Here is a 27,505-nt window from a genome sequence, read left to right as displayed (position 1 = left end):
GTGCTGAGCGAGAAACAGGAAGCATTTGTGATGCAGCTCATTTAAGGCGACAGCTGGGCCCCGGGAACCAGGAGCTGCCGCTCTTCACAGGCTCCATTTCACCCAGGACCAGGCGCTGGGCCGCCCCCCTCGCCTGCCCGCACGTGGTCTGAGGAGTCCCAGGTGAGTGCGGGTTGGCAGGATAGACGTGCTGATTCCTGCCCACTCCCCGCTGGCCCAGAGGAACCCAGGGCTGTGAGGTCTGAGGCCCTCCTCTCGGGCTGTGACCAGTTTAGACTCCCTGGTCCTGAAGGGTAGACGGGATGGAGCCCTGAGAGCCCGCAGCCCCTGGCTGGCTGCCCTCGCTGTCCAGGGCTGTGCTGTGGTTCTGCCATGGGGAGGTGGGCACTTGGATCCTCTCGTGGGGGAGGTGGAAGGATGGAGCAGGGAGGGCGGGAGGAACACCACCCACACTGCCCGCTGTTCCCACTGCCAGGCCAGGAAATACTGCATCATGTCCATCTGGGTGGCCGGCTGTCAGGTACCTTCTCTCCTCTGAGCCCTCACCCCTGTCCCAGGGGGACTAAAGAATGGGAAAGGGGCGGAAAGATTCCCCCCACCTGCAGGTTAACATTGTGAGTTAAGCTCACAATGTTAAGCTTTGGAGTCTCAGACCTGGGTTTGAGTTCTTGATGTGAGGGCCTGGGGCACATGACCCCTCTCAAGGCCTAGTATCTGTCCAAAACGGGGGGTGTCCGCAGTGCCCACCACCCGGCCCATGTGAGGTCAGGATGGGGGAGCCCCCGTGCATGCGGTGCCCCGTCCCAGACCTTGCTGAGGTGGCCATGGCCCTTCGTCTGACCTCTGCCTCCCGCTCCCCTCCGGGCTCTGCCAGAGGCACTGGCCCTGCCAGCGGGCACCCAAGGCCCAGCCCTGTACCCTCTGCTCTGAGCCCAGCGGGATGCATTACTGTCTCTGCCTGGGATCCAGCTGGAGGCGATTCCGTTTCTCTCCCAGGCCATTCCCGTTAAACAGAGCCGCTCCTCCCACCCTGAGGGCGTGGCCGAGGCTGGGCCCACTGGTCCAGAGGCAGCTGCCCACATGTCCCACCCACTCCCCCATCACGGCCCGCAGCCTGAGCTCAGCCCTGGCACTGATGCTTCTCTGACCCTCTTGTCTCCTCTGAAATGAGGAGGGCACCCCACTTCCTTAGCTGGACACCTGCAGATACCGGGCGGGCAGCTGAGGTCATGAGGGCAAAGAGGGTTGCCAGAGAGAGAAGGGCTTTATTCAGGAAGAGCTGGGGAGGGAGGTGGGCTCCCTGGGTCCCACCTGTGGCCCTGGGACCATGGACATTAGAAGCCAATGGCTGCAGGCATCTGAGCCCCCTCAGAGTCACCAGTGGGGGGCTCAGGGGCGGACTCAGAGTCACCAGTTGGGGGCTCAGGGGCGGCCTCAGAGTCACCAGTGGGGGGCTCAGGGGCGGCCTCAGAGTCACCAGTGGGGGGCTCAGGGGCGGCCTCAGAGTCACCAGTGGGGGGCTCAGGGGCGGCCTCAGAGTCATCCGAGGGTGGCACGGGGGCAACCCCATCTTCGTTCACAGTGGGCAGTGCCTGGTAGGTCTGGGTCCAGTACTGCAGGTAGCTGCTCCTCAGGTGCTGCTTCATGGACTGGCCATCCATCTTCTTGTTAATCTCCAGGTAGTTGCCATTTTCCTGGGTGTAGGGCTCCCATTGGGTGGGCACAGCCGAGTGGCCCTGGTTGGGGTCCCTGCAGATGAGAGAAATGGCCATGTGGGATCTGAGGGCTTACAGGAGGCTGGAGACCCCCATGCTGACCCAAACCTCCAGGGCACCTCACTGTCTCCTGGGCACCGGCTGGGCATGTGCGTGAACTGAGGCCCAGCCAGACTCGCCTCCTTAGTTTTACCCGCAGCTAAAGATATTATTCTGTTTATTTCAATGGAGAGTGGAAAGGAGGGAGAGGCAGAGAGAGTGCAATATTGATGTGAGAGCGACATCCCCAACACGCCCACCAGGGCCGGGGTTTGAGCCCGCAACTGAGGTACCTGCCCTTGACGGGAATCAAACCCGGAACCCTTCAGGACACTGGCCCAAGCTCTATCCACTGAGCAAAACCAGCCAGTGCCCTTCCAGCACCTCCTATCCTCCCACACAGGGGGTACTGGGGCTCAGGGAGGTTAAGTGTACGTGAGGGGACAGGCATGTGGGCCCAGGTGGCAGGAGACCTGGCCCAGCCTCACCCGCCTTACCCAGTTCTGGCAAAGTTGGTCCAGTAGGCGATCATGGCCTGGGAGACAGTCCTGTCTTGGGCCCGGTAGCCCAGGGGGGTGGCGAAGGGCTTCCCAAACACGTATTGGAGGTCATCGGCGTGGTCGGCGCCCACCCATTTGGGGTAGACCGGCATGCGAGAGGGGTGGGAGAACAGGTAGGTGTAGGTCCGAGCACTCCTGAGGAGGGAGGGACACGGCCCAGGTTGGCAGGGAGCTCACCTGGGCTGCCCAGTCCAGTGCTGGGCCCTGGAGGGAGGCCCTGGGGAGAGCAGGAGGAGCTGGGAAATCCCCAGACTCAGGAGGGACCTGGGTCCCTGCACCGGGGAAGGGAAGGCCGTGGGGTTGTGGGTTCTGTGTATTAAGGCGTCCTCCTTCATTTTTTCTGCAAATGAATTTGTGATCTTCAGCAGATGGTATCGTTTTCTCTCCCTTCCGTGTCAGCATCCGTAACTTATTTCTTGTTTTCACTGGAGGAATACTTGGTGGCCACAGGCCAAAGGTGGTTTGCATGTTGGCAAACTCCAAACCCACAACAGAGACCAGCATCCCCCATTCTGTCCTACTCAGCATGGGGGAGGGGAGTAGATAGCGGATGCTGCCAGGGGAGGCCTGTGGGCTGAGGAGGGCCCTGTAAAGGCTCCTGAGCTGGGAGGTGAGCAGGGGCCTTCTCAAGTCTCGTCAGACCTGGGCAAGGCAGATGGTGCAGGCACCGCTGGAACCCCATCATGCTTTCCCGGGCCTCCCTGACCCCCTGAGCCGCCCAGTGGGGAGGCCTCGCTGAGCAGGTGCATGACCCAGGTGGGCCTCCCCTCCCCCGGCCCTCACTTGGCGTTGGCTCTGTGCTGGGCCACGGCCATCTTCGTGGGCATCAGGAAGAGGATGTCGGTCTCAAAGTCCACCACCGTCTTCTTCTTGGCCTCCTGGGAGGAGTCCTGGGCCCAGGACGCCGTGTAGAGCTCAAAGGTGGTATTGGCACCTCTGGGCCCCTTGGCGAAGGTGAGCCCGCTGACCAGCTTGAAGAAGTCCTCCCTGCAGGGATCAAGTCGGCACTGGACCCTGGACCCGAGGCCTGCAGTAGAGGACCCATCCCCACCCCCACCCCAGGGACCTGCACATGGTCCTCTACACCTGTCGGCCTCCTCCCTCAGCTGATGCCTCCCCAAGTGGCCCTCGGGCACCGCCCTGGCCCTGCACCCTACTTACTCCGTGACGGTCTGCTTGTCCTTGTTGATGGCCGGCATGTCGATGCTGGCAAAGATGTGGCCGTCCATGTTGTTGGTGCCAGCGATGTAGTCGATGTCGGCCGCGTTGGCGAAAAGGTTGATGGGGTCATCAGGGATGAAGTCTCCATCCACGACAGGGAGGAAGCCCAGGTAGTGCAGCATGGGGTCTGCTTGGACAGCAGCAGGGGGGCAGGGGCAGTGAGCGAGTGAGTGAGTGCAGGGGAGTGATCAGTCCTCTAGTGCAAAGGTGCTTAGTCTGGTGCTTAAAATTGGGTGCAAATGACTATGTGGCATTGCTGGCGGTCGCCCAAATGTGCATCAGTTTCCCAAAGGCGTCGGGACCCAGGGAGGATAAGGAGGAGGATGGCACCCTCTGCACAGGGCCAGCCCTCCGACCCGGCACTTCCTGGCTCCTTGAAAGCATGGCCGTCCCCCTATGTGGAGCCCCTACTCACACTCCATGCCCGCCAGGGGCATCTTATAGGCCAGCGTCAGGGCCCGGGGGTCGGTGACCTTCAGACACTTGGCCATCCTGGCGGCATCGTCCAGGGGGCAGCCCACCTTCTTGGCGATCTGGGAGGTCGGGGGGGACAGGTAGGTGAGGCTAGTGCAGGGCAGAGGGGGATGGGGTCCAGGACAGGGCATGGACAGGAGGTAACCCTCCCGCCTCCCCCACCGCAGCTCCCCTTTACCTGCTTAGCCCAGAAGAGAGGGTTCTTCTGGATGGCCCAGGAGGTCAGCGCCACGCCGCTCTGGCTGATGGCTCGCCGGATGAGGCCCTTGTTGTAGGGAGTGAGGGTCTGCGACACACAGAGGTCCTGTCACCACGACCTCGCCTCTCCTGCCCACCCGGGCGCCACCAGGGACAGCCAGACTGTCAGCTTCATGCTGTCCCCCACAGCCCCCATCTGCTCCCCCAGTTCCCATCCACTCCCCCAGGACCATCAGCTCCCCAAGCTCCCATCAGCTCCCCCAGCCCCCATCAGCTCCCCGCAGTTCCTATCAGCTCCCCCAGTTCCCATCAGCCCCCCAGTTCCCATCAGCTCCCCAGTTCCCATCAGCTCCCCCTCACTCTTATCAGTTCCTCCAGCCCTCGTCAGCTCCCCCAGCCCCCGACAGCTCCCCCCATTCCCCATCAGCTCCTCTAGCCTCTGCCAGGTTTCCCCCCAGTTCCCCCCCAATATCCAGGGAGGAAGGCCCGCCCTCCCGTGGTCCCCAGACCTGCAGAGAGACGCTGGCACCTCCGGCTGATTCCCCAAAGATGGTGATGTTGTCGGGGTCCCCCCCAAAGGCTGCAATGTTCCTCTTCACCCACGCGATGGCCATGTGCTGGTCCCGAAGGCCATAGTTACCTGGGGCAGATGGGGGAGCCCATCAGAACTGGGGTGGGGAGAGAGGGACCTCCATGTGGAGACCCCTATCAAGCCCCAGGATGGCGCAGGGCGGGTCCCAGGAGCCTGTTGAATGAGGTGCTGGAGGGGGTGTGGGGCTCAGGTAGGGGACCAGGTGCAGGAGGGCCAGGCTGCTCAACTCTCTCCCTGAAACAGTCTCTCTTGTTGTCTGCCTGTCCTACGACTCTGTGTCCCCTGAGTCACCACCTCAGCGTCTCATCTTCTGTCTCTCCCTGGGTCCCTGTCCCTGCTCCCTGGTGTCCCTGCTCCCTGGTGTCCCTGCTCCCTGTCCCTGCTCCCTGGTGTCCCTGTTCCCTGTCCCTGCTCCCTGGTCTCCCTGTTCCCTGTCCCTGTCCCTGGTCTCCCTGTTCCCTGTCCCTGGTCTCCCTGTTCCCTGTCCCTGTCCCTGGTCTCCATGTTCCCTGTCCCTGTCCCTGGTGTCCCTGTTCCCTGTCCCTGCTCCCTGGTCTCCCTGTTCCCTGTACCTTCTCCCTGGTGTCCCTGTTCCCTGTCCCTGTCCCTGGTCTCCCTGTTCCCTGTCCCTGCTCCCTGGTCTCCCTGTTCCCTGTCCCTGTCCCTGGTCTCCCTGTTCCCTGTCCCTGTCCCTGGTCTCCCTGTTCCCTGTCCCTGTCCCTGGTGTCCCTGCTCCCTGTCCCTGCTCCCTGGTGTCCCTGTTCCCTGTCCCTGCTCCCTGGTCTCCCTGTTCCCTGTCCCTGGTCCCTGGTCTCCCTGTTCCCTGTCCCTGTCCCTGGTCTCCCTGTTCCCTGTCCCTGTCCTTGGTCTCCCTGTTCCCTGTCCCTGTCCCTGGTCTCCCTGGTCCCTGGTCTCCCTGTTCCCTGTCCCTGTCCCTGGTCTCCCTGTTCCCTGTCCCTGTCCTTGGTCTCCCTGTTCCCTGTCCCTGCTCCCTGGTCTCCCTGCTCCCTGTCCCTGTTCCCTGTCCCTGCTCCCTGGTCTCCCTGCTCCCTGGTCTCCCTGTTCCCTGTCCCTGCTCCCTGGTCTCCCTGTTCCCTGTCCCTGCTCCCTGGTCTCCCTGCTCCCTGTCCCTGCTCCCTGGTCTCCCTGCTCCCTGTCCCTGCTCCCTGGTCTCCCTGTTCCCTGTCCCTGCTCCCTGGTGTCCCTGCTCCCTGTCCCTGCTCCCTGGTCTCCCTGCTCCCTGTCCCTGCTCCCCCTGTTCCCTGTCCCTGCTCCCTGGTCTCCCTGCTCCCTGCTCCCTGTCCCTGCTCCCTGGTCTCCCTGTTCCCTGTCCCTGCTCCCTGGTCTCCCTGTTCCCTGTCCCTGGTCCCTGGTCTCCCTGTTCCCTGTCTCTGGTCCCTGGTCTCCCTGTTCCCTGTCCCTGGTCTCCCTGCTCCCTGTCCCTGCTCCCTGGTCTCCCTGTTCCCTGTCCCTGCTCCCTGGTCTAGCTGCTCCCTGTCCCTGCTCCCTGGTGTCCCTGTTCCCTGTCCCTGCTCCCTGGTGTCCCTGTTCCCTGTCCCTGCTCCCTGGTCTCCCTGCTCCCTGTCCCTGCTCCCTGGTCTCCCTGTTCCCTGTCCCTGCTCCCTGGTCTCCCTGTTCCCTGTCCCTGCTCCCTGGTCTCCCTGCTCCCTGTCCCTGCTCCCTGGTCTCCCTGTTCCCTGTCCCTGCTCCCTGGTCTCCCTCTTCCCTGTCCCTGCTCCCTGGTCTCCCTGTTCCCTGTCTCTGGTCCCTGGTCTCCCTGTTCCCTGTCCCTGCTCCCTGGTCTCCCTGTTCCCTGCTTGGATGACTGGCAGCCTCTTCTCTCGCTACAGCTGCCGATGGACTTCTGTGTCTCACTGTCCATCCCCAGCTTCCTGGTTCTGGGAATAGAATACTGGGACTTTCCAGGGGCTGTCAGGAGTTGATTGGGATTGAGGGGTGCTGAAGGGCCCCTGCCAGGCTCCCCCATTTCCAGCCCAAGGCGCCCAGCACACCTGGCAGGTTGGCATCCCCAGTGCTGAGGAAGCCTAGGGGCCCGACACGGTAGTTGAAGGTGACGACGATGACGTTGCCCCGCGTGGCGATCTCCTCCCCGTCGTACAGGTAGTTTTTAAGGACATTAGCCCCTTGGCCAGAACCCATGAGGAAGGCTCCTCCGTAGATCCAGATCATGACAGGCAGGTTCCGGGAAACTGAGGCAGGAAATGAGCCCAGTGACCCCAGCTGCCCCCTCCCCATCCCCTCTGGGTGCTTGTTTCAGGGAATTTCAGCTCTGGAGCCCACACACAGCCAAGGGGCTGGGCAGGGCTGGGCAGGGCTGGGCCTCTGGCTGCCTGGGCACTTTCTGCAGGTTTGGGGAGCTGGAGGGCACAGGGGGGCACACCTTCCTTCTTGCCCTGGGGGACCCAGATGTTGAGGTAGAGGCAGTCCTCGGAGCCATAGGTGTTGTCCTGGGTGATAGTGGCTTGCAGGCATCGCTTCTTGAAGTCCTTGGCCTTCAGGGTCCCTGTGGGTGACCAGGGGGCCTGGCATGAGGATGGTGGCCTGTGGGGACCCTATTCAGAGTACGCCAGATAGTCCAGGCCACTCTGCGTGTGGGAGTCTTAATCAGGGTATCCAAGGACTATACACAAGTGCAAGGTCACAGTAATCTGTGTGTGTGTGCGCAAGCATGCCCTTCTATAACCCAAAAGACTGGCAAAAAACCTCTTTTGTTTGAGTAGGATAAGGTTGTTACTGGCCAGCACGCGCGGCTGCTCAGTGAGGCTGTAGCGCTAAGGATGGCTTCTGGATAACTAGCTCCTATGCAGGAGGCTATGCTTGGAGGGGAAGATGGATTGTTGCCCAGCTGGTGTGCAGCCACCTGCTGTGTGGGACTTTGCTTTGAAGCACTGTTTTGTCTATGGCTCCTTGTTAGCAATGGACATTAGCTTGACAGTAAAGATTCTCTCATACACCCACAGCTTCTCATGGCTTCTCCGTCTACCACCCGAGGTCGAATTAGGTCCAGCCCCTGACAGTTGGAGTGGAGCAGAGGATAAAAGAGGAACGGAGTTCCCAACAGTGAGTACAGCGAGCCAGGTTCAAGGAGGACCTGGCTCTGACACCTGGCGCCGTGAGGAGGATTCAGAGGTATGAGCGGCTACAGAGCAGGTGCTCCCACACCTGGAATAGTCGCCAGGATGGAGCAGTGAGTCCTCTCTGACATGCCCCCCCCCCGCCACCCCAGGCACAGGGCCAGCCCAGCGCCCACCCCCCCCCCACTCCCACCTTGCCAGCCGGGGTGCCGCTGGGGATTCTCCAGGGCCTTGGGCGGGGCGGCGAAGGGGATGCCCTTGAAGACGTCCACAGAGTTGCCGCCGAAGAGGCCGAGCTTCTTGTTGACGCCCTCTACGAAGCCTCCTTCCGTGTACACTGCGCCCAGCTGGGGAGAGGGCCAGGCTGAGGGCAGGCTGGGCAGGCCAGTGGGGTGGGGCCACCCCAGCAGGTTCTAGGGCCCAGACACAGCTCCAAGGAGGGGCTGACCTGCACCTGAGACCAGGACCCCCGCCTGCCCACGTTACTGAGGAGCCGCTTGCTGCCTGTCGCTGCCCCTGCCCCCGGGATGCCCTGCCCCTGAACCTCAGAGGAGGCTGCTTTAACAGGTGGGCATGTTTCAGCTCAGGGAAGCCTTCCCGCAAGGCTGCAAGAGGCGGGGGGAGGTTTGGATTCTGGCCTCGCTGTGGCCATGAGCCTCAGTTTCCCTGTGTGTTAGATGGGTGACCGCAGTGTGTCCTGCTTGGCCTGTGACCTTGTCCAGCTGTCGGCAGTGTTAGCCGTTCGTGGGCACTGAATGCTTCATGCCCAGCTGTGAGCTCCCTGAGGGGGGCCTTTCTTCTCCTCCCCTTGCCCCCACCCTGTCCTGTGAGCCTGTGCTCCCTCCCAGGCCATCGGAGCCTCCGCTGTGTGCCCACGGGGGCCACCGTCCCCATCTGCCCAGTGCCTGGGCCCGGCGCTCCTCCACCTGCCCCTGGAGGGAACAGCTTTCCTGCTTGAAGTCGCCCTGCTGGGGTGGCTGTGTGACCAGAGCCAGGCTCTTCCCCTCACGCCGCCCGGGTGGCGGTGGCAGGTGGCAGCTTCCCAGCTCTCCCCTGTGCTAGGTGCCAGGTGCGCAAGGGCGGGGCAGCCCGTACCCCAGGCCCAGATGGGGTGGGAGGGGGCGGCTGGAATTGAAGAGGAGGGGCCAGGTGCTTTGAGCCCCGAGGCAGGTGTAGGCCTGGGCCCATTCTCTCTCTCTCTCTCTCTCTCTCTCTCTCTCTCTCTCTCTCTCTCTCTCTCTCTCTTTCTCTCTTCTTCATCCCAGGATGAGCCTCCAGTGCCCAGGCCTCCAGGCATTTTTCCTGACCAGCCTCCCTGGCTGCTGGGAAGGGACAGACGACCAGGTCTGCCTGGGGGACTGGGTCACCTCACATATGTGTCTCTGTGTGATGGAGGTCAGCCTGAGAGACCCAGAAGGGAGGGCCAAGGGCATAGGGGCCCTGGCCCTGCAGGCAGTATGTGTGTGGTGGGGGGGGGGGGGGGGGGCGGTGAAGGGTGTGGAGGGGTAAGGTGGTGCTGACTGCTGGAGCCGCGTGGAAATAACCCAGCTCCTTCAGCCTCCAGAAAAGACTCCCCCAAAGAAAGAGAGGGACCTCTCCATGGCAGAGGGCCCAGGGCCAGTCTCTGAACTTCCGGGGGCCAAAGGTAGGTCCCAGGGGCCGCAAGGTGAGGGAGCAGAGTGAGGGAGCAGGGTGAGGGGTGGAGGGACAGCAGCATGGTGGAGCGTGGGGTCCCCTAGTCACGCAGGGCCCTGAGGAAAGAGATCCTGGAGATGCCCTGAGGCTCCTGAGTGACCCTGGAGGGGCCCTGGCCACCGGCAAGCAGGTGGGTGTCGCCCTCTCAGGGGCCGGGCTCCAGGTTGAACTAGACTGAGGTCCAGACTCCTGTTCCAATGCTGGGGGCTGTGATGGGCAACCTGCTGGCCTGCTCAGGGCCCAGCTCCCTTCTGTGCAGGGCCATGGCCATCCCCGGACAGAGGAACATCCTGAGGGCCCTGGTGGCCAAGGCGGACTCCGCAAATCAGCACTGAGGACGCCAGTGACCCTGGGGTTTCGGGTACACGATGCCTTGTTTGTGTTTGGCGTCAGTGCACCCTGTGTGCCCTGGAGAGCACGTCTGTACCAGAACTTATTCGTGGTTTCTGACGTTCAAGTTCGCAGGCGGCCTGTATTTGAGCTGCGCCTGGGCCACAGCGTGAGCGCGGATGCAGGAGCAGAGGAAGGGCCAGGAAAGTGCCTGCTGGGTGTGGGCTCTCGGGGGCTCCTCCTGCCAGCGCCTCACCTGCCTGCCCCCCTCCCCTCCGCGGTGCCCGACCCAGTTCCCAGCCCGGGTTAGGGGAGCAGACAGGGGCCCCTCCTTGCCCACTGGGCTCTCGCTTACCTTTGCGGCGCTCACTACTGCCAAGCAGCAGGTGAGGCCTAAGACAGCCAGCTCCAGGCGCCCCATGGTGCGTGTGTCTTCCTGGGGGGCCCCTGCCTCTGCGCGTGGGTATTTATGGGGCGGGAGCCAGCCTGTGGAGGGTCCCCTTTCCCTCCTCCGACCTCTGCCCCTTCCTGCAGGCTGGCCATACTCCAGGTGGTATACGTGGGACCAGCACAGCTGTCATTTCCAGCCTGGCGAGGGCTGGACCAAGGTCAGGCAGGTGTGCGTGCACACACACACACGTGTGCATGGGTGCAGGGATGGTCCACCTTTCCGAGGAGCCGCTGTTACCAGGAGCTGGTGCCCTCAGGGCACCTGTGAAGGTTACTGGGAATAGAGGCAGGTGGCATAGGGCAGGCCCTGTCCCCAACACCACATGGACACAAGCCAGAGTGTCTGCCTGCTGATCCAGTCCCCAGGTCTCCTGAGATGCAGGTGGAGAGGGGGCCGCACAGTGGGAAGCAGGAGCTGGGCAGGCTGGGCCTGTGGGTGAGGACCGGGGAGCAAAGGGTTTGACGAGTGCATTTGTTAACAGCCCAAGTGCCCATCGGTAGATGAGTGGATAAAAAGCTGTGGTACATTCACACCATGGATTACTATGCGGCTGTAAAAAGGAAGGACCTCTGACCCGCTGAGACAGCCTGGAGTGACCTGGAGACTATTATGCTGAGTGAAGTGAGCCAGTGGGAGAAAGACAAGTGTCACATGATCTCACTCATGTGGAATCTAATGAACCAAATAAACTGATGAATAAAACAGAACCATCGACATGGAAGCATGGAACAGAAGGACAGATCTCAGAGTGAAGGTGGAGGGAGGGTGGGAAGAGATTATTCAAGAACTTATAGGCATATATTCATAGACAATAGACAGGGGAGAGGCTGGGCTGGGGTGGGAGCTGGGTGGAGAGGGGCCGAGAGGGGAAATGGCAGGCATCTGCAATACTCTCAACAATAAATTTAAAAAGAAAATATGCCCAGCCGGCATGGCTCAGAGGTTGAGCGTCCACCTATGACCCAGGAGGTCAGGGTTCGATTCCGGGTCCAGGGCACATGCCCAAGTAGTGGGCTCGGGTCCCCAGTAGGGGGTGTACAGGAGGCAGCTGATCCATGATTCTCTCTCATCATTGATGTTTCTATCCCTCTCTCCCTCTCCCTTCCTCTCTGAAATCAATAGAAATATATGTTAAAAAATAATAAAATCGTTCAGCTGGGGTGGCTCAGTCGTTGGGCGTGGTCGTCCCATGCACCGATAGGTTGCTGGTTGATTCCCCGTCAGGGCGTGTGAGATCTTCATTTTTAAGAGATTAAAAAATTCACTAAAGGTCATTCTGAATGGGGGGCGGGGACTCGTGTGCTGAAGCATGTTCTGGACAGTGTTGTTTGTCGTCGTTAAGGCGGAAGGGAAGCGGGCTGCGCCCTACGTTTTAGTGATGGAGGTGGTGGCTCACGTCGCATGTGTACGTGCGCCTGCACAGGGTCGGTGACAGATGTGAGCGAGCTGGCCCGGAAGCGTCCAGAGGAGGCGAACGGCCCCGCAGTGAGACGCCCCTCTGGCTCCGCAGCAAGTGGAGTGCTTCCTGCTCAGCTCGCTTTAGGGGGCCGACTTTAGGGGCATGCGTTCCACCCAGAGAAGATCTGGCCAATGTTTGAAGTCCGGCAAAGATGCTCTCCCTGCCCGCACTCCACGGGCCCCCGGAGGCTATTCCGGCCGGGCGTCCCGGTGCCGCCTGCAGCTGAGTCCCACCTCCCAGTCGGATCACCCTCCGCACCCTCAGCTCCTCGGCCGCCACCGACCCTGGGGCTGTGGTCCCTGCCGTGTCTTCACCCGGAACCTGTTGGCCGGAGGCCTTACCCTCAGCCCGACGAGGAATTTCCCACCCACGGCCGCCCCGCTCCTGGGCCGTAGCGCCCACTTGCCCACATCTACACGGAGGTCTCTTCCCCCGCTGCATTAGTCCTGAATAAAATCTGGTTTTGCCGCCGTAACTACTGTCCGGCTCTGGTTTTTCTTGGACAGTGATGGTGCCGTGACTCAGGTAAGATCGGATTCATGGCTGGACTCCCGGACCTCTCACACCACGGCCCACGTGTACACCCCTGAAGATTCGGCGCTCGCTCCCGTCTGACTGGGGATCCATTGGTGAGCCAACTCCTGAGCCATGGCTCCGGGTGACAGTCCACTGAAGCATGGTAAGGACAGATCTCAATTCTTAACACATTGGTGACCAGTAGGTTTTATATTTTTATTGATTTCAGAGAGAAAGGAAGAGGGAGGGAAACATCAATGATGAGAATCATTGATTAGCTGCCCCCTGCATGCCCCCGCACTGGGGATCGAGCCCACAACCTGGGCACGTGCCCTTGACTGGAATCGAACCCGGGACCCTTCAGTCGGCAGGCTGATGCTCTATCCACTGAGCCAAACCGCTAGGGCAACGGACCAGTAGTTTTATTGCTAGCTTTATGAGTACAAAAAACATTTTATATAGTTAAAGGCACACTTTAAAGTTAAATACCCATTGTATTTTGAAGTTATTTATTACATGTTATTACAAGCTACTATCTTTTTAAAGTATGATAGTTTGTAAAGCACCGTGTAATATGAAAACACGAGAGTTGGCGTGATCCGCCCGCGATGTTGTTAAGATTCTGCTGTTGGAGTCCGAGGTCAGCAGAGGTTTCTCTTATTTATTTTTGTTTAGTTAATCCTCACCCGAGGATATTTTTCCATTGACGCTTAGAGTAGAAGGAAGTGGGAGAGACAGAGAAACATCGATGTGAGAGAGGCAGATCCATTGGTTGCCTCCCCTACGCAACCCAACTGGGGCTGGTGATCGAGCCTGCAACCAAGGTACGTGCCTTTGACTGGAATCAAACCCGGGACCCTTCTGTCTGAGGGCCAACACTCCATCCACTGGGCCAAACTGGCGAGGGCCCAGGTTTCTTTAAGAAACTTAGCTGAACTCCCAAGTCAACAGAGACTGGCTTAGGGCCCAGGTCAACAGAGGCTGGCTTAGGGCCCAGGTCAACCGAGGCTGGCTTAGGGCCCCAAGTTTCCCTGGAAGAAGCTGGGTTGGAGTCTTAAGCTTCTCTCTGTAAGAGGCTAGTCCCCATGTCAGAGCCCTGGTGTTCTCTACTTTTTAGTGTAAAGGTGCTATTGGTTAACATGGGAGCGTCTCATTGACAGGAAACCCTTCTCGAACCCCTGCTGACTGCGCGTATGGGTGGGTTTGCATGCTTTTGTGCGAAGACTGCATGGCTATTGTTGGGTGCTTGGAGGGGCTATGGGTTCCCAGAAGTCTGTGTGCTAACCTGGATAATTAGGCTGGAGGTATCTGGTTCTGAACTGATAGGCTGACCTAGTAAGAAACTCACCCGCCTGATTTAATGGCACACAGAACTTAGGCAAATCCTTAGAATACTTTCTCCCCGATGGCGCACATTCTGTGCGGGCAGACCCGCCTGTGCTGACCTCACAGCAGGCAGACACTGCCACTCAGCCAGACACAGGTCCACCCTGGCGCTGCCGACAGCGTGTGGCCAGAGAGGGGTCTTCACCTCACAGGTGTGTGTGTGACCTCCCCTCCGGTCGCCCGTGTCCTTTGACACACCCTCGGGTCCTCCCTGCCTTCCTGCTTCCCGCCACCACCTTCCTTGGTGTGGGCACCAGGGGGTAGGTGCTTGCTGCACCCCTCGTCCCCACTGGCCATTGCTGGGGTCCCAGGTCATTATTCTGAAGGCCCTGCGGTGGGGCAGGGCACCCGTGGGGCGCCTGAGAAGCAACCCTTCACGAAGCGCAGCTGACACAGGGAGCCTGACATCCACACGATCACGTGGCTGTTAAACATGTGACAAAAGGCCCAGGGGCAGGGGCGGAGGAGGGAGATCGCAGCTGAGCCTGCTGGTCAAGGCTCACTCACCGGAGGGACTGCACTGGGGGTGCCTCCTGGCAGGACGCGGTGCTGCCCAGGAAACGGTCTTGAACATGAACTACCACTAAACTGTCAGTATTTCTGTGGATATTTGAAATTTTCCTCCATAAAAAAGCTTTTCCAAAAATGGGGTATGAGAATCAGGTTTCTGAGTGAGGCGTCACCAGATACTTGTAAGTGTGGCAGGACCTGGGAGCCCCTCAGTGCGGCCCGTGCCAGCGACTCTGGGTGAGGCCCCTGCCCCGCTGCCTTCCTCAGGCTGGCACAGGGGCCAGCCGCTCCCGGGAGGTGGGGACCTGAGCCTGGACCCTCCCTGAGGACCAGGGGGTTCGTAGCCCCGCTCAGAGTGGGAGCCCCAGTGGAGACCCACAGTGGAGAGCAGAGGCCCCAAGAGAGGCCCATGGGGTGGGTGGGGTGGGATGGGGGGGCGTGGGCCTGGGCCCAGCCCGCCTCTGGGGAGAGCTGCTCCTGCAAGTGTTGGCTGCGCCCTGCCCAGCAGCAGGGAGCGGGGCCATCGGGCAACCAGCCTGCCCAGCTTCTCTACAGGCAGGTTCCAGGATGGAGCCCTGGGCCCCGTCTGTCCTGGAGGCTCCCCAGGACCCTGCCCGTTCACTCCGGCAGCCGTGGGACCAGGGCCTGTCTCCTGGAGGCCTCTGGGGCAGTGAGGGATGAACGCACGCTAGGCTGTGGGACCCTCCGGGGCGGCCCCTCACCCACCCACCCACCCACCTGGCGAGGGCATCAGGCCTGTGCTCAGCTGTCCCAGCACCGCCCCCCGAGGCCACAGAGGAACAGCCATGGTCCAGCAGCCCACGTTCCTCCCCTCCCCCCGCCCAGCAGGGGGTCTGAGCCACTCTCATATCACGTCTCCTGGGGAAAGGTATTTAATGCGGACAATGCCAGCTGGGCCTGCCTCTGCCAGGCTAACCCCAAACAGAAGGATCCAAACCCAAGGACAGGCTCCTGCCAGCCGTGACCATGCACCAGGCTCCTGGTGCCATCCCTGCCATCAGTCATGAGCCCCAAGCCAAGCTGACCCCCACCCGGCGGCATCATCTCCGCCTGCGGCTCTCGCTGGTGCCTGGCTGCGGGAGCCAGGGCATGGCTTCAGGAATGTCCCACGCAGCCCTGGCAGCAGTCACGGGCAGGACCAGGGCCAGCTGCACCCAGTGCTGGGAGCCCAGCTCCTCAGAGGGTCCTCCAAGGCCGTGCTGGCGACCGTGGCGGCACTGCGGAGCCCTGGCTTGTCCTCCGGGGTCACATGTGACCCTGTGTCACACGTAGTCCAGGATCTCGGTCTCCATCTCATTCTCACTCCCATCCGACGGCTTGAAGTCCTCCTCCTCCTCCTCCTCATCCTCCCCAGACTCGCCTGTCAGCTGCTCTTTCCTTCCGTCTCCATCAGTCTTGGCCGGGCTGGAGAAGAGGGCTGGGGCAGGAGACGGCGTGTCTCAAAGCAGCCCCTGCCCCAGGCTGAGCCCCTGGCCCCCAGAACCCCAGAACCGGTTCCTGGGCTCCAAGGACTGTGCCTGGGCTCCAGTGGGAGCTGCTGTGGAGTGTGGGTGCCGGGAGCTGGCACGCAGGCATGTCGGGAACCGTGGAGCTGCGTGCTGTGCACACCTCTTCCCCAGAGGTGCCCGTGACTCCCAGGATCGCCCATGCTGAGTGGTTTATGGGGAGGGCCCACAGCCCGGGTGAGGTGGTCGAGGGGCTGTGTCCCAAACAAGGCTAAGCAGCTCTGCTCCGTCAGCTCCATGGGGCAGGGCAGGCTCTGGGACACCCCCGCCCCCACCCCCGCCCCCAGCCTGGGAGAAGCCCTCTGGGAGGGGCCTCTTGCTTACTCTGACCCCCCACCCCCAGCCTCAGCCCAGCAGGTGCTCACTCCCCCACTCAGAGGCCCAGCTGCCAGGGCTCCCCCTGCCTCCGCCCCCTCACCCCCCGGGCAAGCCCTGCAGGGTGACAGGACCTGACCCACTGCCCGTCTCCCAGGAGGACAGCCGCGCGCACACACACACACACACACACACACACACACACAGAGCGGGAAGGCGCGAGGTGGAGGCAGGTATGAAGCGGTACCCATGACGGCAGCGGGCAGCCCGGGGCTGGCACACAGGCCTCCTCCCCCGGCGCTCACCAGGCCTCCGGGAGCGGATGATCTGCCGGATCATGAGGGACATGGCGTTGCGCAGGTCGTCGCTGGTCTTGGGGAGGCACCACCCGTCCCGCTCGGTGCAGGTCTCCTCGGCCCCGTCGTTGCGGTGAATGATCTTCTGCAACCTGGGGGGGCCAGGGGGGTTGGGGGGCGCACGGAGTTCCAGGCGGCTCCCGGCTAACAGGCCGGTGCGCAGCGTGGCCGAGAGGCTGGGCTTGGAAAAGCAGCGCTGAGCGCCGAGGGGCGAAGTGGAATGAGAACATGCAGGACCGCTGGGCCCTGGGCTGTGCTCCCCAACCCTCAGAGGCACCGAGCGGGGGTGCCCACCCCATGGGCCTGGTGAGTGAGTGTCCACCCGCCCGCAGCTGCCCCCCGGCGCCCCTCCCCGATACCTAAGCATTACTATGAACAACCAGGTTGGAGGTTTCTGGGGTTCTAGTCGGTTCTGAAGGACTGAGCCACGTCACGAGCCCACACGTGGGCAGTGGAGGCCCACACCCTGCCTGGGAAACAGGTGTGGCCCACGTGACCCGGACAGGGGCTCTCCAGGCAGCACCCGAGTCGCTGAGAGGGGGGCTGATGGGAATGAATCTGTGCGGGGAGCTCTGTGTCCCGGCAGGTTCGCAGCCCGGCCCCTTCCCACGGCGCCCCCAGGCTTCGCGGCCCTCAAGGACGTACTCCTCCACGTTCAGGTCGCATAGCTGGTAGAACATCTGTCGGTACGGCGGCAAGGCGCCCTCCCGGAAGATGTAAACCGAGTCCTGGGGAAGAGGGGAGACACGGGGCACGTCAGCGGGAGCCTTCCCCTGGGGCGGGCAGTGCTGGAGACCCCACCCTAGGCCACAGGAGTCAGCTGGTCCCTGCACCCAGGTGGGGCAGACAGGCCGAAGCCAGAGCAGGTGTGCAGAAAAGCCGCTCCGATGCCCCGGAGGTTCTGGGAGGGAGGCCCTGGAGCCGAGAGCCTCCTGCCCGGCTGGGGCTGGGCTCTGCCGTGCTTGCTGCAGCCGCCCTCCCCGGGCTCCAGGCACCCACCTTGAGCTTGTACTTGTTGGAGGCCGATTTCCGCGTGCCAGCTGCCCCGGATGGGCCCAGGCCCTGCTTCAGATCTTGCATGGTGACAAGCTGGTTGGCTGCTAGGGACAACAGCAGTGCTTGGGAATTCAGGGGTGCTACCCAGCCCCCTCCCCGGGGATTGCTGGAAGCACCCCCCACCCCCCTCAATCCAGAGGCCACCGTCCTCAGCATCGGTGGAGGCCCATCGCCCCAATTCGCAGAGCGAGCCGAGGCACTTACACGCCTTTTTGACGGTGATGGGGAGGCTGTAGTTGTAGGTGCTGCGCTTGGCCTTCACGGGCATCTCGTTGGAGGTGTACCCTGAGGCGAGGGGTGTGTCAGGTGCGGGTGGGCAGAGCCCCTCTGGCACTGGGCGCTGGCCTGGCGCGACCGCCCACCCGGGCTCCCTGAGGACAGCTCCCGAGACGACCCGGGTGGAGCCACCGCGTTCCCATGCGGGCCAGAGCTGGGGCCCTGGGCCCGGTCCTCACTGCGGACACCGCTGGACACCCGGCCTGCCCCCCGGGACCCACAGAAACGGGACTAACGAGTGAACGAGTTTGCCGTGGCTCAGTAACGAGGGTCGGCGTGGAGCCAGGCCCAAGCGCGCACCCTCACGTCCCCCTCGCTTCAGCCCTCGCCGGGTGACCTGCACCCCGCCACGTGGCCGCGGGCCGATTACCAGAGCGCGCGGGACAGGAAGACGGGAGGGAGAGAGGTGTTGGTCACTTTTACCCGATTTCATCCCACAGCGGATTCGGAAATCAAGGACTTGGTAGATCTTGGCTTCCGGGTGCCTTCGGGGGTCGTACCCGAATCGAATCCACAGGCTTCTCCAGGGACCTGTTATCTGGAGGAGAGAAGGTGGGAGTGGGGAGGGGCCCAGGCCGGGCCCCGGCTCCGCAGATGCACAGGCCAGGTGCCTGCCTGGGGTGGAGGCAGCGAGGGGGGTCACTCTCAAGAGTTGCAGACGTGGCTCTGCAGCCCCCCAGCTCTGCCACGTGGGGCTGGCCCCTCGGACAGGTCACGTGATCTCCCAAGCCTCAGCCTTCCTGTCAGGTGGGGGGGCTTATGTCATCTCACAACATGTTGTGAGATGTTGTGAGGATAAAGGAGACGAGGCCTGGAGCCTGGGCCACGTGCTGGCCAGTCAGTACTCGGCAAATGCGTCCCTGTCCTGAGGGAAAGCCCACGCGCAAGACAGACGGCGACTCTGTAAGTCTGGGCCCGGGCCCAGGTGCCCACCGTCACCACCCTGCATGGGGCCCTCGGCACGCACGGTCCCTTCCCCCAGCACCTCTGGAGCCCAGTAATGACACCCTATCTCCATGCACCTGGACTGAGTCCAAGGGGGATCTCCCCACTGAGCCCCACTCAACCCAGAGACGAGCTGGGGCCGGAGGCACTGTGGTCAGGGGCCGGGCTCTGCAGGCAGACGGGCAGGGCCAGTGGCGCTGCCACTCGCTGGCTGTGAACCGGCCCCTCCGTCAGCGCTCCGCGCCCGGCTCCTCCTCGCGGAGAGCAGGGGGCCGGCTGCCACCCGGGGAAGCTGAGGTGCCCACCAGCACTCGGCCAGTCACTTCATGGTGTAGAATCCTTTGCGTAAAGTTATGAAATTTCTCTTTAATCCTGAAATCACCCCAGGTGGCTGAGCGTGCTCTTGCAGAGCTATGATGGCCTTTTGTGGGGGAGGGGGTGGGACAGGGCCACTGCTCTGGCTCTGAGAGGTCACCTTGGGGACCAGCACGGCCCTGGTGGGAACCAAGGTGGCGCTGGGCAGACACTCACCATGTAATAGGCCATGAAGGGCAGCAGGACCTTGAGCTTGTCAGGGTGGACGCTCATCTTGGCTCTGACGGCGTTGCGTGACCAGATGGGACGGATGTCAAACAGCTGGCGAGGGGGGGGGGGGGGGCAAGGCAGAGGCTGAGATGAGCACAGCAGCCCGCCCGCCGGTGACTCCACAGCGAAGTCTGGCCCTGGAGGACCCTTCCCCAAAGGAGTCGGTGGAGGGCGGGGGCTGAGCCAGCAGGGACCAGCCTCCAGGGCCGGGCACACATCGCTCATCCCTCCGCTCAGAAGCAGGCTGCACACCCAGCTCGTGCCACGTGTGGCTGCAGGGCCAGGGTCCCGAAAGGACGAGGACACAGCCTCTGTCCTTATGCAGCTCACAGGGCAGATGACCGAAGGAGCTGGAGCTCCGAACCCCGAGTTGGCACATCATGAAGGCCGAAGAGATGGCCTGGCCCAGGACTAAAGGCCAGTGGGCTCAGCGTGGCAGCCTGGCAGGAAGGGCCCTGAACCAGGTAGGATTGGGCCGTGTCCAGAGGACAATGAGGAGCCTCGGACAGTGCCCTCCGCGCCCCCCCCGCCCCGTGATTGCCAAACACAGCATGGTGCCCAGTCTCTTTAAGAAGCACTCCGTCCCCCACGGACAGTGAACTGCAACGAGGGGCGCGCCTCCGCCGGCAGGGAGGTGACTTCACCGAGGACCTGCTGTCCACACCTGCAGGACACCAGGAGCAGAGCCCAGCCGCATCCTCTCAGAACCGCAGCCAGAGGGCGGGGCGAAGGTGTCCGCCCAGGGCAGGCCCGGCCTCCGACTGGCACGCGGCAGGCTGTGCGCACCTGGCATGCGGCAAACCCACTAATGGAGGAGAGTTTCCAGGAACCGGAGCTCCACACGAAGTGCCATCTGAACAAAGCACCGACTGTTTGCCTCCCAAAGGGACCCATCAGAGAATTCTAAGTGTTTCAACCTTGCCAGTCGGGCGTACACTGGCATGGCTTTCAGACGTGACATCTAGAAGTGAGAACATGCCGTGTGCTAACGAACCAGTTAAAGAAATGGGCACAGCCGACCGCAGAGTGAGGAGAGCCCCGCTGGGTCTCCAGGCGGCCGGAGCGGCGCTCACCTTCCTCAGCTCCTCCTCCACCTTGCGGTCCATGGGGTTGGTGCAGAGCCTGGTCCACGTCTGCACTGCAGCCTCCAGCGGCTGCTCGGGCACCTCGTCCCCCTCGAAGTTGACAAAGATGGCGTTGTGGAGGCGCCGGGCCCTGCTCAGGCCGATCAGATTCTCGCCTGAGATGGGGGGGTTGTTGTAGCCTTCCCTGGGGCAGAGAGGGCCATGAGAACCAGGCACAGGCCCGGCCAGACCAGGCAGGGAGCGCGCCAGGCCCGAGACGCCGGTGGCCTGTGTCTGTGCGCCTTTCCCTGGAATCTGGGTCAGGGAGAGGGTCTTAGCGCCCGAGACCCGTCTGTCCTCAGGCTGAGCACCGAGGAGAGGGCAGCGACCAGAGGCAGCTCGGAGAGGCTGGGCCTGCAGCTCTGAGCTGGGCCAGGCTGAAAGGTCCCAGCGGCTGAGTGTGGGGGAGGCTCCTGTCCCTGGGTGGTGGCCTCAGACTCATGCAAGCACCCACCCGCCAGTCAAAACTAAGAACCCAAAGGCCCTCAGGCCGGGATGGGGATGGAGCTGCCGCGCAGCCACACCGGCCCGCTGGGCCCGCTGTCTGACCTCAGCTCCGCTCACTGACCCCGGTTCACTCGCTCGGCCCTCCAACCGCCTGCGAGGAGGCAGCACCCTCCTGTGCAGTCAGAGCCCAGGGTGAGGGGCCTGCCCAGAGGCCGCACGGTGCCGAGCGCCCAGCGGAGGTGGCCGACAGCATCCAGGTGGAGAAACAATGTGTCACCGAGTGCCACGCCGCAGAGGCAAAAGCAAGGGTCCTGCCACCAGCCACAGAGCACAGAACACACTCAGGCCAGTGGTCCCAGGTGCCCAGTGCCGCCTCTGTGAGGCAGGAGCCAGAGCGTCCGACCTGCACTAAAGCAGGGGACAGTGTGAGGAGCCCCCACGAGCCCACCCCCAGCTCCAACAGCTAGTCACACGGTGGTTTCCTCTCCTCAGCACCGCCCCAAACTCACTGAATTACTCCGAGCGTCCTTCCACCTACGCCCTGCACGTCCCACTTTATTCAGGTGATTACTACCTTTTCCAGTGGTTTCCTTTAACTTTCAGTGAGTACCTGCCACCTGCTTATTTATGCAGAACAATGGCCTTCGCACTGGGAAACGAAACTGTAACCTCAGGATCACATCTGTGCCTTTTTCAAAAACCGGGACTCCAGTAAAACCACCTGCCAGAGCAGCAGTGTCCTGGGTCAGACACCCCGCTGGGCTCACTGCAGGGACAGGGCTCCCGCACCCACCCAGCCTCCGGGAGGAGGGACCCACCAGGCCAGCCCCCCTCCTCGTGTTCCCGGCCCGGCAAGGCCAGCAGAGCAGAACAATCGATGGCAGCGCTGGGAGAAAAGGCAGGTGCTTTCCATGTGCGGGGAAATCCATGAACAGTGGTGAGGGCAGAGGGCAGAGGGTCCGAGGGCAGCTGGCCCTCCTCCCTGGGACGCTGTGGGGACGCCGGGGCTCAGAGGACCTGACCGGGCGGGCTGTGGCCAACAATTAATCTGTAAATGCTCTCATAACCGTATCTTTGAACTCTTAGGTGAGAGGCACTGGGATAAACACCTACAGGTGGGAGCGCTTGGCAAACAGGAAGAGAACATTTAAAATCATAATAGATTTTACCAAACTGCTCACCAAAAAAGCTGACCTCATTTTGGGGTGAACCCTTAGTAGGAAGGTGTGCATTTTTGCACCTCAGGGTGCACACTTCTGGGGTTGGGTCTTCAAGTCCAAAGTGACATCCCAATTCCCTCTCCCTGGTGTGGGGGCAGCTCTGAGCACCGCCTCCGGGGGTTGGGGGGGGGGGGGAGCGGCAGGGCCAGGGCTGGCTCTTCGCAGGGAGCCCAGCACCAGCTGCTCTCCCTGGAGGCACTAATCCGTGGGCTTGAGCACAGCTGGCAGAGGGAGGTGACCCTCGGCTACCAAGTCAGCAGGCACTAAAGTCCTCCAACTTTTGGACGCTTAACATGCTAGGAACAATCCTTTGAGTATCACCACCTTTGGGCCATGTTTCAAACTATCTTTTTCCATTTGTTTCTCTGTTTTTCCTAATCTTGCTCCCCCAAAGCTTCATCCACTGGGTTGATAAATACTTGCAGAGGCCTCTCTTGGGCCAGGCTGTCCTAGACACCAAGGTTACGACGGAGGGCAGGAGAGGCCAAATCGCTACCTCCACTGCTGGAAGCCACCCATTGTCTACACTATCGGGAAAGTGCAAACAAGGAACCTAGAAGGCTGTTGGACCTTGAGCTCTGGCAAGGGCCAAAGCTATGCACCGATAGTTGAGTCGAGACAATGCTGGCTCAAGCAATTTCCTGACCTAATGGTCTCAAAGTAAATCTTTACTAATATTTACTGACCTTTAAGATAGTCTGTCTGCTACCGGAATTGTGCAAGGGCAATATGTGTATCTAAAATTAAATAAAAGGTTGGCAGGGCCTGGGCACCAGTGAAGCCCTTCCACTTGAGGTGGGCTCTCCGCCTGGCCCCCCGTTTCCAAATTCATATTTCTTGTCTAGTCTCATCATTTGCATGCGGTCCTCCTCCAGGTCCTGAACCCAAGCCATACAGGACATGGATATCACAACTTCCACACTCCACAGAGCTTACACTGAAATTGAGACACTTGAGAAATGTTTGTCCTTCTGTGTGTAATTAGAAAAAGTAACGCATGCAAACACACAGACAGTGTGCAATGCGCAACGCCTGGGGGTCAGATGTCGGGGGCCCCGGGGCTGCCATGTGCCCTGGACCAGCCCCCGTTTGCAGAAACAAGCACAGCGCTTCTCTGAGAGATGCTACATCACTGGCCGTGAGGTGGCCACATTATTCTCCAATTGGTGTTTTCAAACTCATGGTTTTTTATTTTTTTAATACCATTCTGTCTTGGCTGCTACACGAAGGAAACCCCACTCCTTCCTGTCACTGTATGGCTGGCTGGTCTCCAATATAAAACCATGGCCCACCCAGACCTGCCTTGCCCAGAGCCCCTGGGGTCTCCCCTACCTGCCGGTTGTCAAATGAAAGCATTCATTTCGTTTATACGGACGCAGCACTCTCACGGGGCCTTTTGGGGCGTGCACGGCGGTGGGGCGGGGCAGGGGGACGTCTGTGCTACGGACCATGATGCACATCACCTGGCGTTTCTAACACTCAGCGCCAGGGAAACCACCTGAGTGAAGAGGTACCGTCCCTGTGCTCAGGAGCCGTGTTCTCGCGAGCAGACACAGTGACCATGCACACGGTAAGCAAGAGCACAGCCACCAGGAGAGCCAGCGATGGCTCCGGGAGATGCACACAGCTGGGGTGGACTGGGCTGGTTTCAGAGGTGCGTGTGGCACAGGGGGACGGGCACAGCAAGGATGAAAGATAAAGACGGCCAGGAGCTCACGGGCAGGGATGGGGACAGGGAGGCCAGCAGGGGATGGAAGGTGCTGGCTCAGAGGGGACACCCATAGGTGGAACCTGACTACATGTTGTCATTATTGGTGACAGCAAGGTCCGGGGGGTGGCAATGACCCGGGACTAAACCCAACGGCCACTTCTCAGCTGGAATCAAGCCCCAGAGCCAGGGTCTCTGTCCTGTCAGGGCCCTCCAGCTCACAAGCACCCGGCCACCGCTCACCCAGGGCCTTCTCTGTACCTGGCCCTGTGCGGGAACTTCCTGCGCATCCGGCTCTGACCCTGACGCTGCGGGGCGGGCTCACCGGTGCTGTGTCTCTGGGCGGTAGAAGTAGTCCGCCGGGGTGTCCAGCCGGGAGAAGATGGGCGGGGGGATGCAGAGCGGCAGCTCCTGGTGGAAGAAGTCCTCCCGCTCGGGCCTGACCATGAGCACCTTGTCGTACATGGACTTGTGCACGCCTCCCACCTCCGTGTGCACAGCCAAGTACTGGAAGTCAGACATTCCTGCAAAGAGAGGAGATAGGTGGCGGGCACCGCAGCCAGGGACCACTCTCCTGGCTGACCTGCCCAGGAAGGGGCAGTGCCACGCACCAACGCCCAGGTCTTCTTGGGGAGGTGCCGAGCCGGCCGAGTGGCGGAGGCTGCCAGGCCTGGGTGGCAGGAGCTGAAACCACACGCTTCCGAAATGCTCCCACGCACTGGGCTCCGTGCACCCCCGTCACGTGGATAAACGGCATTTGGGCTGGGGGTGGTTACGTGCTGTGAGAATGAAGTCTGGGTCAGCGCTTCTCACGAAGCACGGTGCCCGTGACTCCCGGGGTCTTGCTACATGCAGAATCTGGGATGGTGCATTTCTAACAAGCTCCCAGGTGAGGCAGGGGCGCACCTGACTGGCGAGGTGCTGGCTCCCTTAGAGATGGGAACGGAAATCACGGGCAAGCTTGTCCGCGCAAGGACAGCACAAGGCACCAGAACGGCTGACAGTCAAAATGCCCAACCCTGGGTCCCAGGTCCAGGTCCTGCTTCGGTTTCTTTTCTCTTTTCTTTCCACCCCCTCCAACCTCCTCAATCATTACTCTCTTCAGAGTCTGAGAGCCGCAGCTGCAACTAGAGGTTTCTCAGTGCCCCCATGTGGTGGGCCAGCCCCTTAACAGGCACCCTCTCCCTGAATCTTCATAAAGGGCTTCAGGAGCTCAGGGCCCCAGTGTCTGGACACGGAGACTGAGGCGGAGGGAAGCCCAGTGGCCCGCACGAAGAACCTTGCGGAGCTCAGGAAGGCACAATGCCGACGTCCGCAGCCGTCTCACTCCCCCTCCCCGCCTTCCTCCCTCCTCACTGGGGCTCCGAGGGTAGCAGGCTTGATTGAGGACTCCCCGGGAGACACCCAGTTGGCTAAGAGTACCAGAAACATGAGGCCCCAAGGGGCTGAGGTGATCTGGGAAGGCTTCTGAGGGGAGGCGGCGGCAGCAGTGAAGGCGGAGCAGGTTCCCCCACGGGAGGGGGCGGGGGTGCTGAGAACTGCAGGCCTGTGGCCAGTCTTACGTAGCCCACACAGTAACTCCGAAGGCTAGGGCACCGCTCATGGACCTCCGGGTTCTCTCGGGAGCCTCCCAAGGTCTGCAGGGAGCCGCTGCTGGAGGGAAGGGGCCCTCACCTCCCGCCCCGCAGGCCTGTGCATTCCTGGCTCCCTTCACTTGTGTGGCTGACCCGCCAGGCTCCTGCAGGCAGTGGGGACACTGCCCTGAGAGACCCGAGTTCGGTGAGAGTGCACCTGCAGTTACCTTGAAATCTGTAAATGGTGGGGATGATGCCAAGGATATCCACGTCAAAGGTGACCTGGGGGCGGGCCTCGGGCCCCGGCAGCCCCTCCTGCGGCTTCGTCTTCCTCCTGACCCGGAGCAGCAGGCTGCTGGTACTGAAGCGGTTGGCGCACACGGGGTGGCAGTAGGGGTCCTTGGGCCGGAAGTAGAGCTCCAGCCTCTTGGTGGGGTCTCCATAGATCTGTGCCGAGGCCAAGGGAGACGGATGAAGCCGTGGCCGGCTAAGTGGCCGGCAGGGGGCTGTACCTCTCTCAGCAGGAGCCTGCCTGGTATGACCCAGGTGACAGAGAAAGGGCCAGGAGCTCATGTTTCGTTCAGAGCTCTTAGTTCCCCAAAGGCTCCCTTGCAAACCCGAGCATCGCAGTTGTTATGTGGCAGAGGAAATGGGGGGCGGGGGTGCCTCTTCCTTCTCCTCGGCTGCCAGCTGAGCTGGGGTTCAGCGAGGGCCTCGACAGCGACATTTCAAGGCCTGGCGCGTGTAAAGCACTCACACAGAGCCTGGCACAAGGGGAGAGCTCCTCCCAATCCCCCTAGTTCCTGGGCGGCCTTGAACTACCTCGCTTTCCTTGCAAAGCGCGGGCAATGACGGTTCCCGCCCCGCAGGGTGCCAATGAGGACAGAAAGCCTGGTACAGAAGAGTGACTGTTACTACTTCAACCCTGACCACAGAGCGCTTCGTCCCGCACCCCCGCAGGGAGGTCAGCGGATCAGGCTCTTAATCCTCGGGAGCCTCCGTGTTCCACTCCTGCGGGGCTGCGGGCGCCGAGGCTGCGGCTCATCTGAATGTGGGGTGCAAAGGACACCCCGTTCCCCTCTGACCTCCCCGACAGTCCTTTCCCTCCACTTCCAGGGAACAACGGTCTGTTCCCCGCGGCCTCCCTAGCACTGCCGGCCCACGGTCCGCACCAGCGCCTGCTCCGTTGCCAAGGAAACCACGCTATTCCCCCAGGTGACCCCGCCCCTCCAGCCGCGGTCCCATGGCTCCGTCCCTCCCCCGCGGTCCCGGGGACTCCCCCTTCCGCACCCGAGAAACGCCTTCCTCGCCGCCCAGGGTGGACAGCATCTTGGACACGTCGCGCACCACGCCCGGGTACTCCACGCACACCATGCGCTGCTCGCGCCGCAGCTCCACGGGGATGGCGACCCCCGGCCCCTCGTCGGCTGCCATCCCTGCGGGTCTGGCCCAGCCCCCGCGGTCCGTGCTTCCACGTGCGCCCAGAGGCTTCGCTTCGATGGTTCCGCGAAGGATTCGTTCCGGCCTCCCTCACCGCTCGCGTCTCTCTAAATCCCTGGGCTCCCAGGCCTCGGGAAGCAAAGGTCCGAGGGAAGGCCCCGCGGTTTCGCGGTAAACTACCACTCGGTGCTCGCCATTGTGTTTTTAAAAAGTAAGGGGTTTGCCCGAGGGGCGGGGCAAGGGCCTTTCTCTCGCACGTACCCACGGCGGACCCAGAAGCTGATAGGTCACCGCCCAGCTCGCTCTCGACCTTAGCCAATGAGAATCCAAAGACCGAGCCGAGCTCTTAGCCAATGAGCAGTCCGGCGGAAGCCTGGTTCCACCCCTTCTGCCCGCTGCCTAGTTTTAGCCACTAAGGAATCAGGACTAGGCCGAGTCCCCGCCCCTTCCTCGGTTCCACCCTATGACAGCTCGGGGCCGGCCGAGACGTCCTTCCGGCGGAGCGGTTTCCTGGGGGCCGGACCCCCACTCCTGCCCCCGCGGTTCCAAGACTGGTTTCTAGCTGCGCGAGGAGCCGGGAAGTGGGTGGGAGGTGGGGTCGGTCCGGAAACGGCGGGCGCGGGGGAATTGGGCTCTGTTTTGTTTGTTTTCTTTACTTTTTTTTGGTCTCGTTTACCCACCCACCCCCGTTT

General features: G+C 61.9%; 2 protein-coding genes and 1 long non-coding RNA gene across 6 annotated transcripts; 1 reads left to right on the top strand and 2 right to left on the bottom strand.

The window, feature by feature from the left end:
* Window positions 1–1,222: 1,222 nt before the first annotated feature.
* CEL (carboxyl ester lipase) lies at window positions 1,223–10,409 on the bottom strand. Of its 3 annotated transcripts, none has more exons than XM_059658401.1 (12): window positions 10,275–10,409; window positions 8,088–8,241; window positions 7,201–7,323; window positions 6,812–7,009; window positions 4,717–4,847; window positions 4,188–4,295; window positions 3,951–4,068; window positions 3,476–3,662; window positions 3,098–3,301; window positions 2,252–2,449; window positions 1,434–1,749; window positions 1,223–1,367 (listed from the first exon to the last, which is right to left on the bottom strand). In XM_059658401.1, the coding sequence occupies exons 1-12, from the start codon at window positions 10,338–10,340 to the stop codon at window positions 1,335–1,337; spliced, it is 1,836 nt and encodes a 611-aa protein (XP_059514384.1). In that variant the 5' UTR covers window positions 10,341–10,409; the 3' UTR covers window positions 1,223–1,334. The 3 variants fall into 3 exon arrangements, with proteins under 3 accessions (XP_059514384.1, XP_059514385.1, XP_059514383.1); XM_059658402.1 differs by having other exon boundaries at window positions 1,500–1,749; XM_059658400.1 differs by having other exon boundaries at window positions 1,223–1,749.
* LOC132212521 (uncharacterized) lies at window positions 8,250–12,508 on the top strand. The gene is made up of 2 exons (XR_009447758.1): window positions 8,250–8,461; window positions 12,336–12,508. It is a non-coding gene; the product is annotated as an uncharacterized LOC132212521 (long non-coding RNA).
* Window positions 12,509–15,111: 2,603 nt separating this feature from the next.
* GTF3C5 (general transcription factor IIIC subunit 5) lies at window positions 15,112–27,040 on the bottom strand. 2 transcript variants are annotated; one of them, XM_059658410.1, is made up of 11 exons: window positions 26,664–27,040; window positions 25,601–25,820; window positions 24,125–24,323; window positions 20,374–20,569; window positions 19,247–19,351; window positions 18,194–18,308; window positions 17,699–17,779; window positions 17,438–17,538; window positions 17,084–17,166; window positions 16,388–16,530; window positions 15,112–15,679 (listed from the first exon to the last, which is right to left on the bottom strand). In XM_059658410.1, exons 1-11 carry the CDS (start codon window positions 26,805–26,807, stop codon window positions 15,525–15,527), a joined length of 1,542 nt encoding a protein of 513 aa, XP_059514393.1. In that variant the 5' UTR covers window positions 26,808–27,040; the 3' UTR covers window positions 15,112–15,524. The 2 variants fall into 2 exon arrangements, with proteins under 2 accessions (XP_059514393.1, XP_059514394.1); XM_059658411.1 differs by having other exon boundaries at window positions 17,438–17,535; window positions 26,664–27,039.
* Between the last annotated feature and the right edge of the window lie 465 nt (window positions 27,041–27,505).

This window comes from Myotis daubentonii, chromosome 11 (assembly GCF_963259705.1).
Source record: "Myotis daubentonii chromosome 11, mMyoDau2.1, whole genome shotgun sequence".
Lineage (NCBI taxonomy): Eukaryota > Metazoa > Chordata > Mammalia > Chiroptera > Vespertilionidae > Myotis > Myotis daubentonii.
Note: the sequence above shows the minus strand (reverse complement) of the source record. Positions and strands in the feature narration are given on the sequence as shown.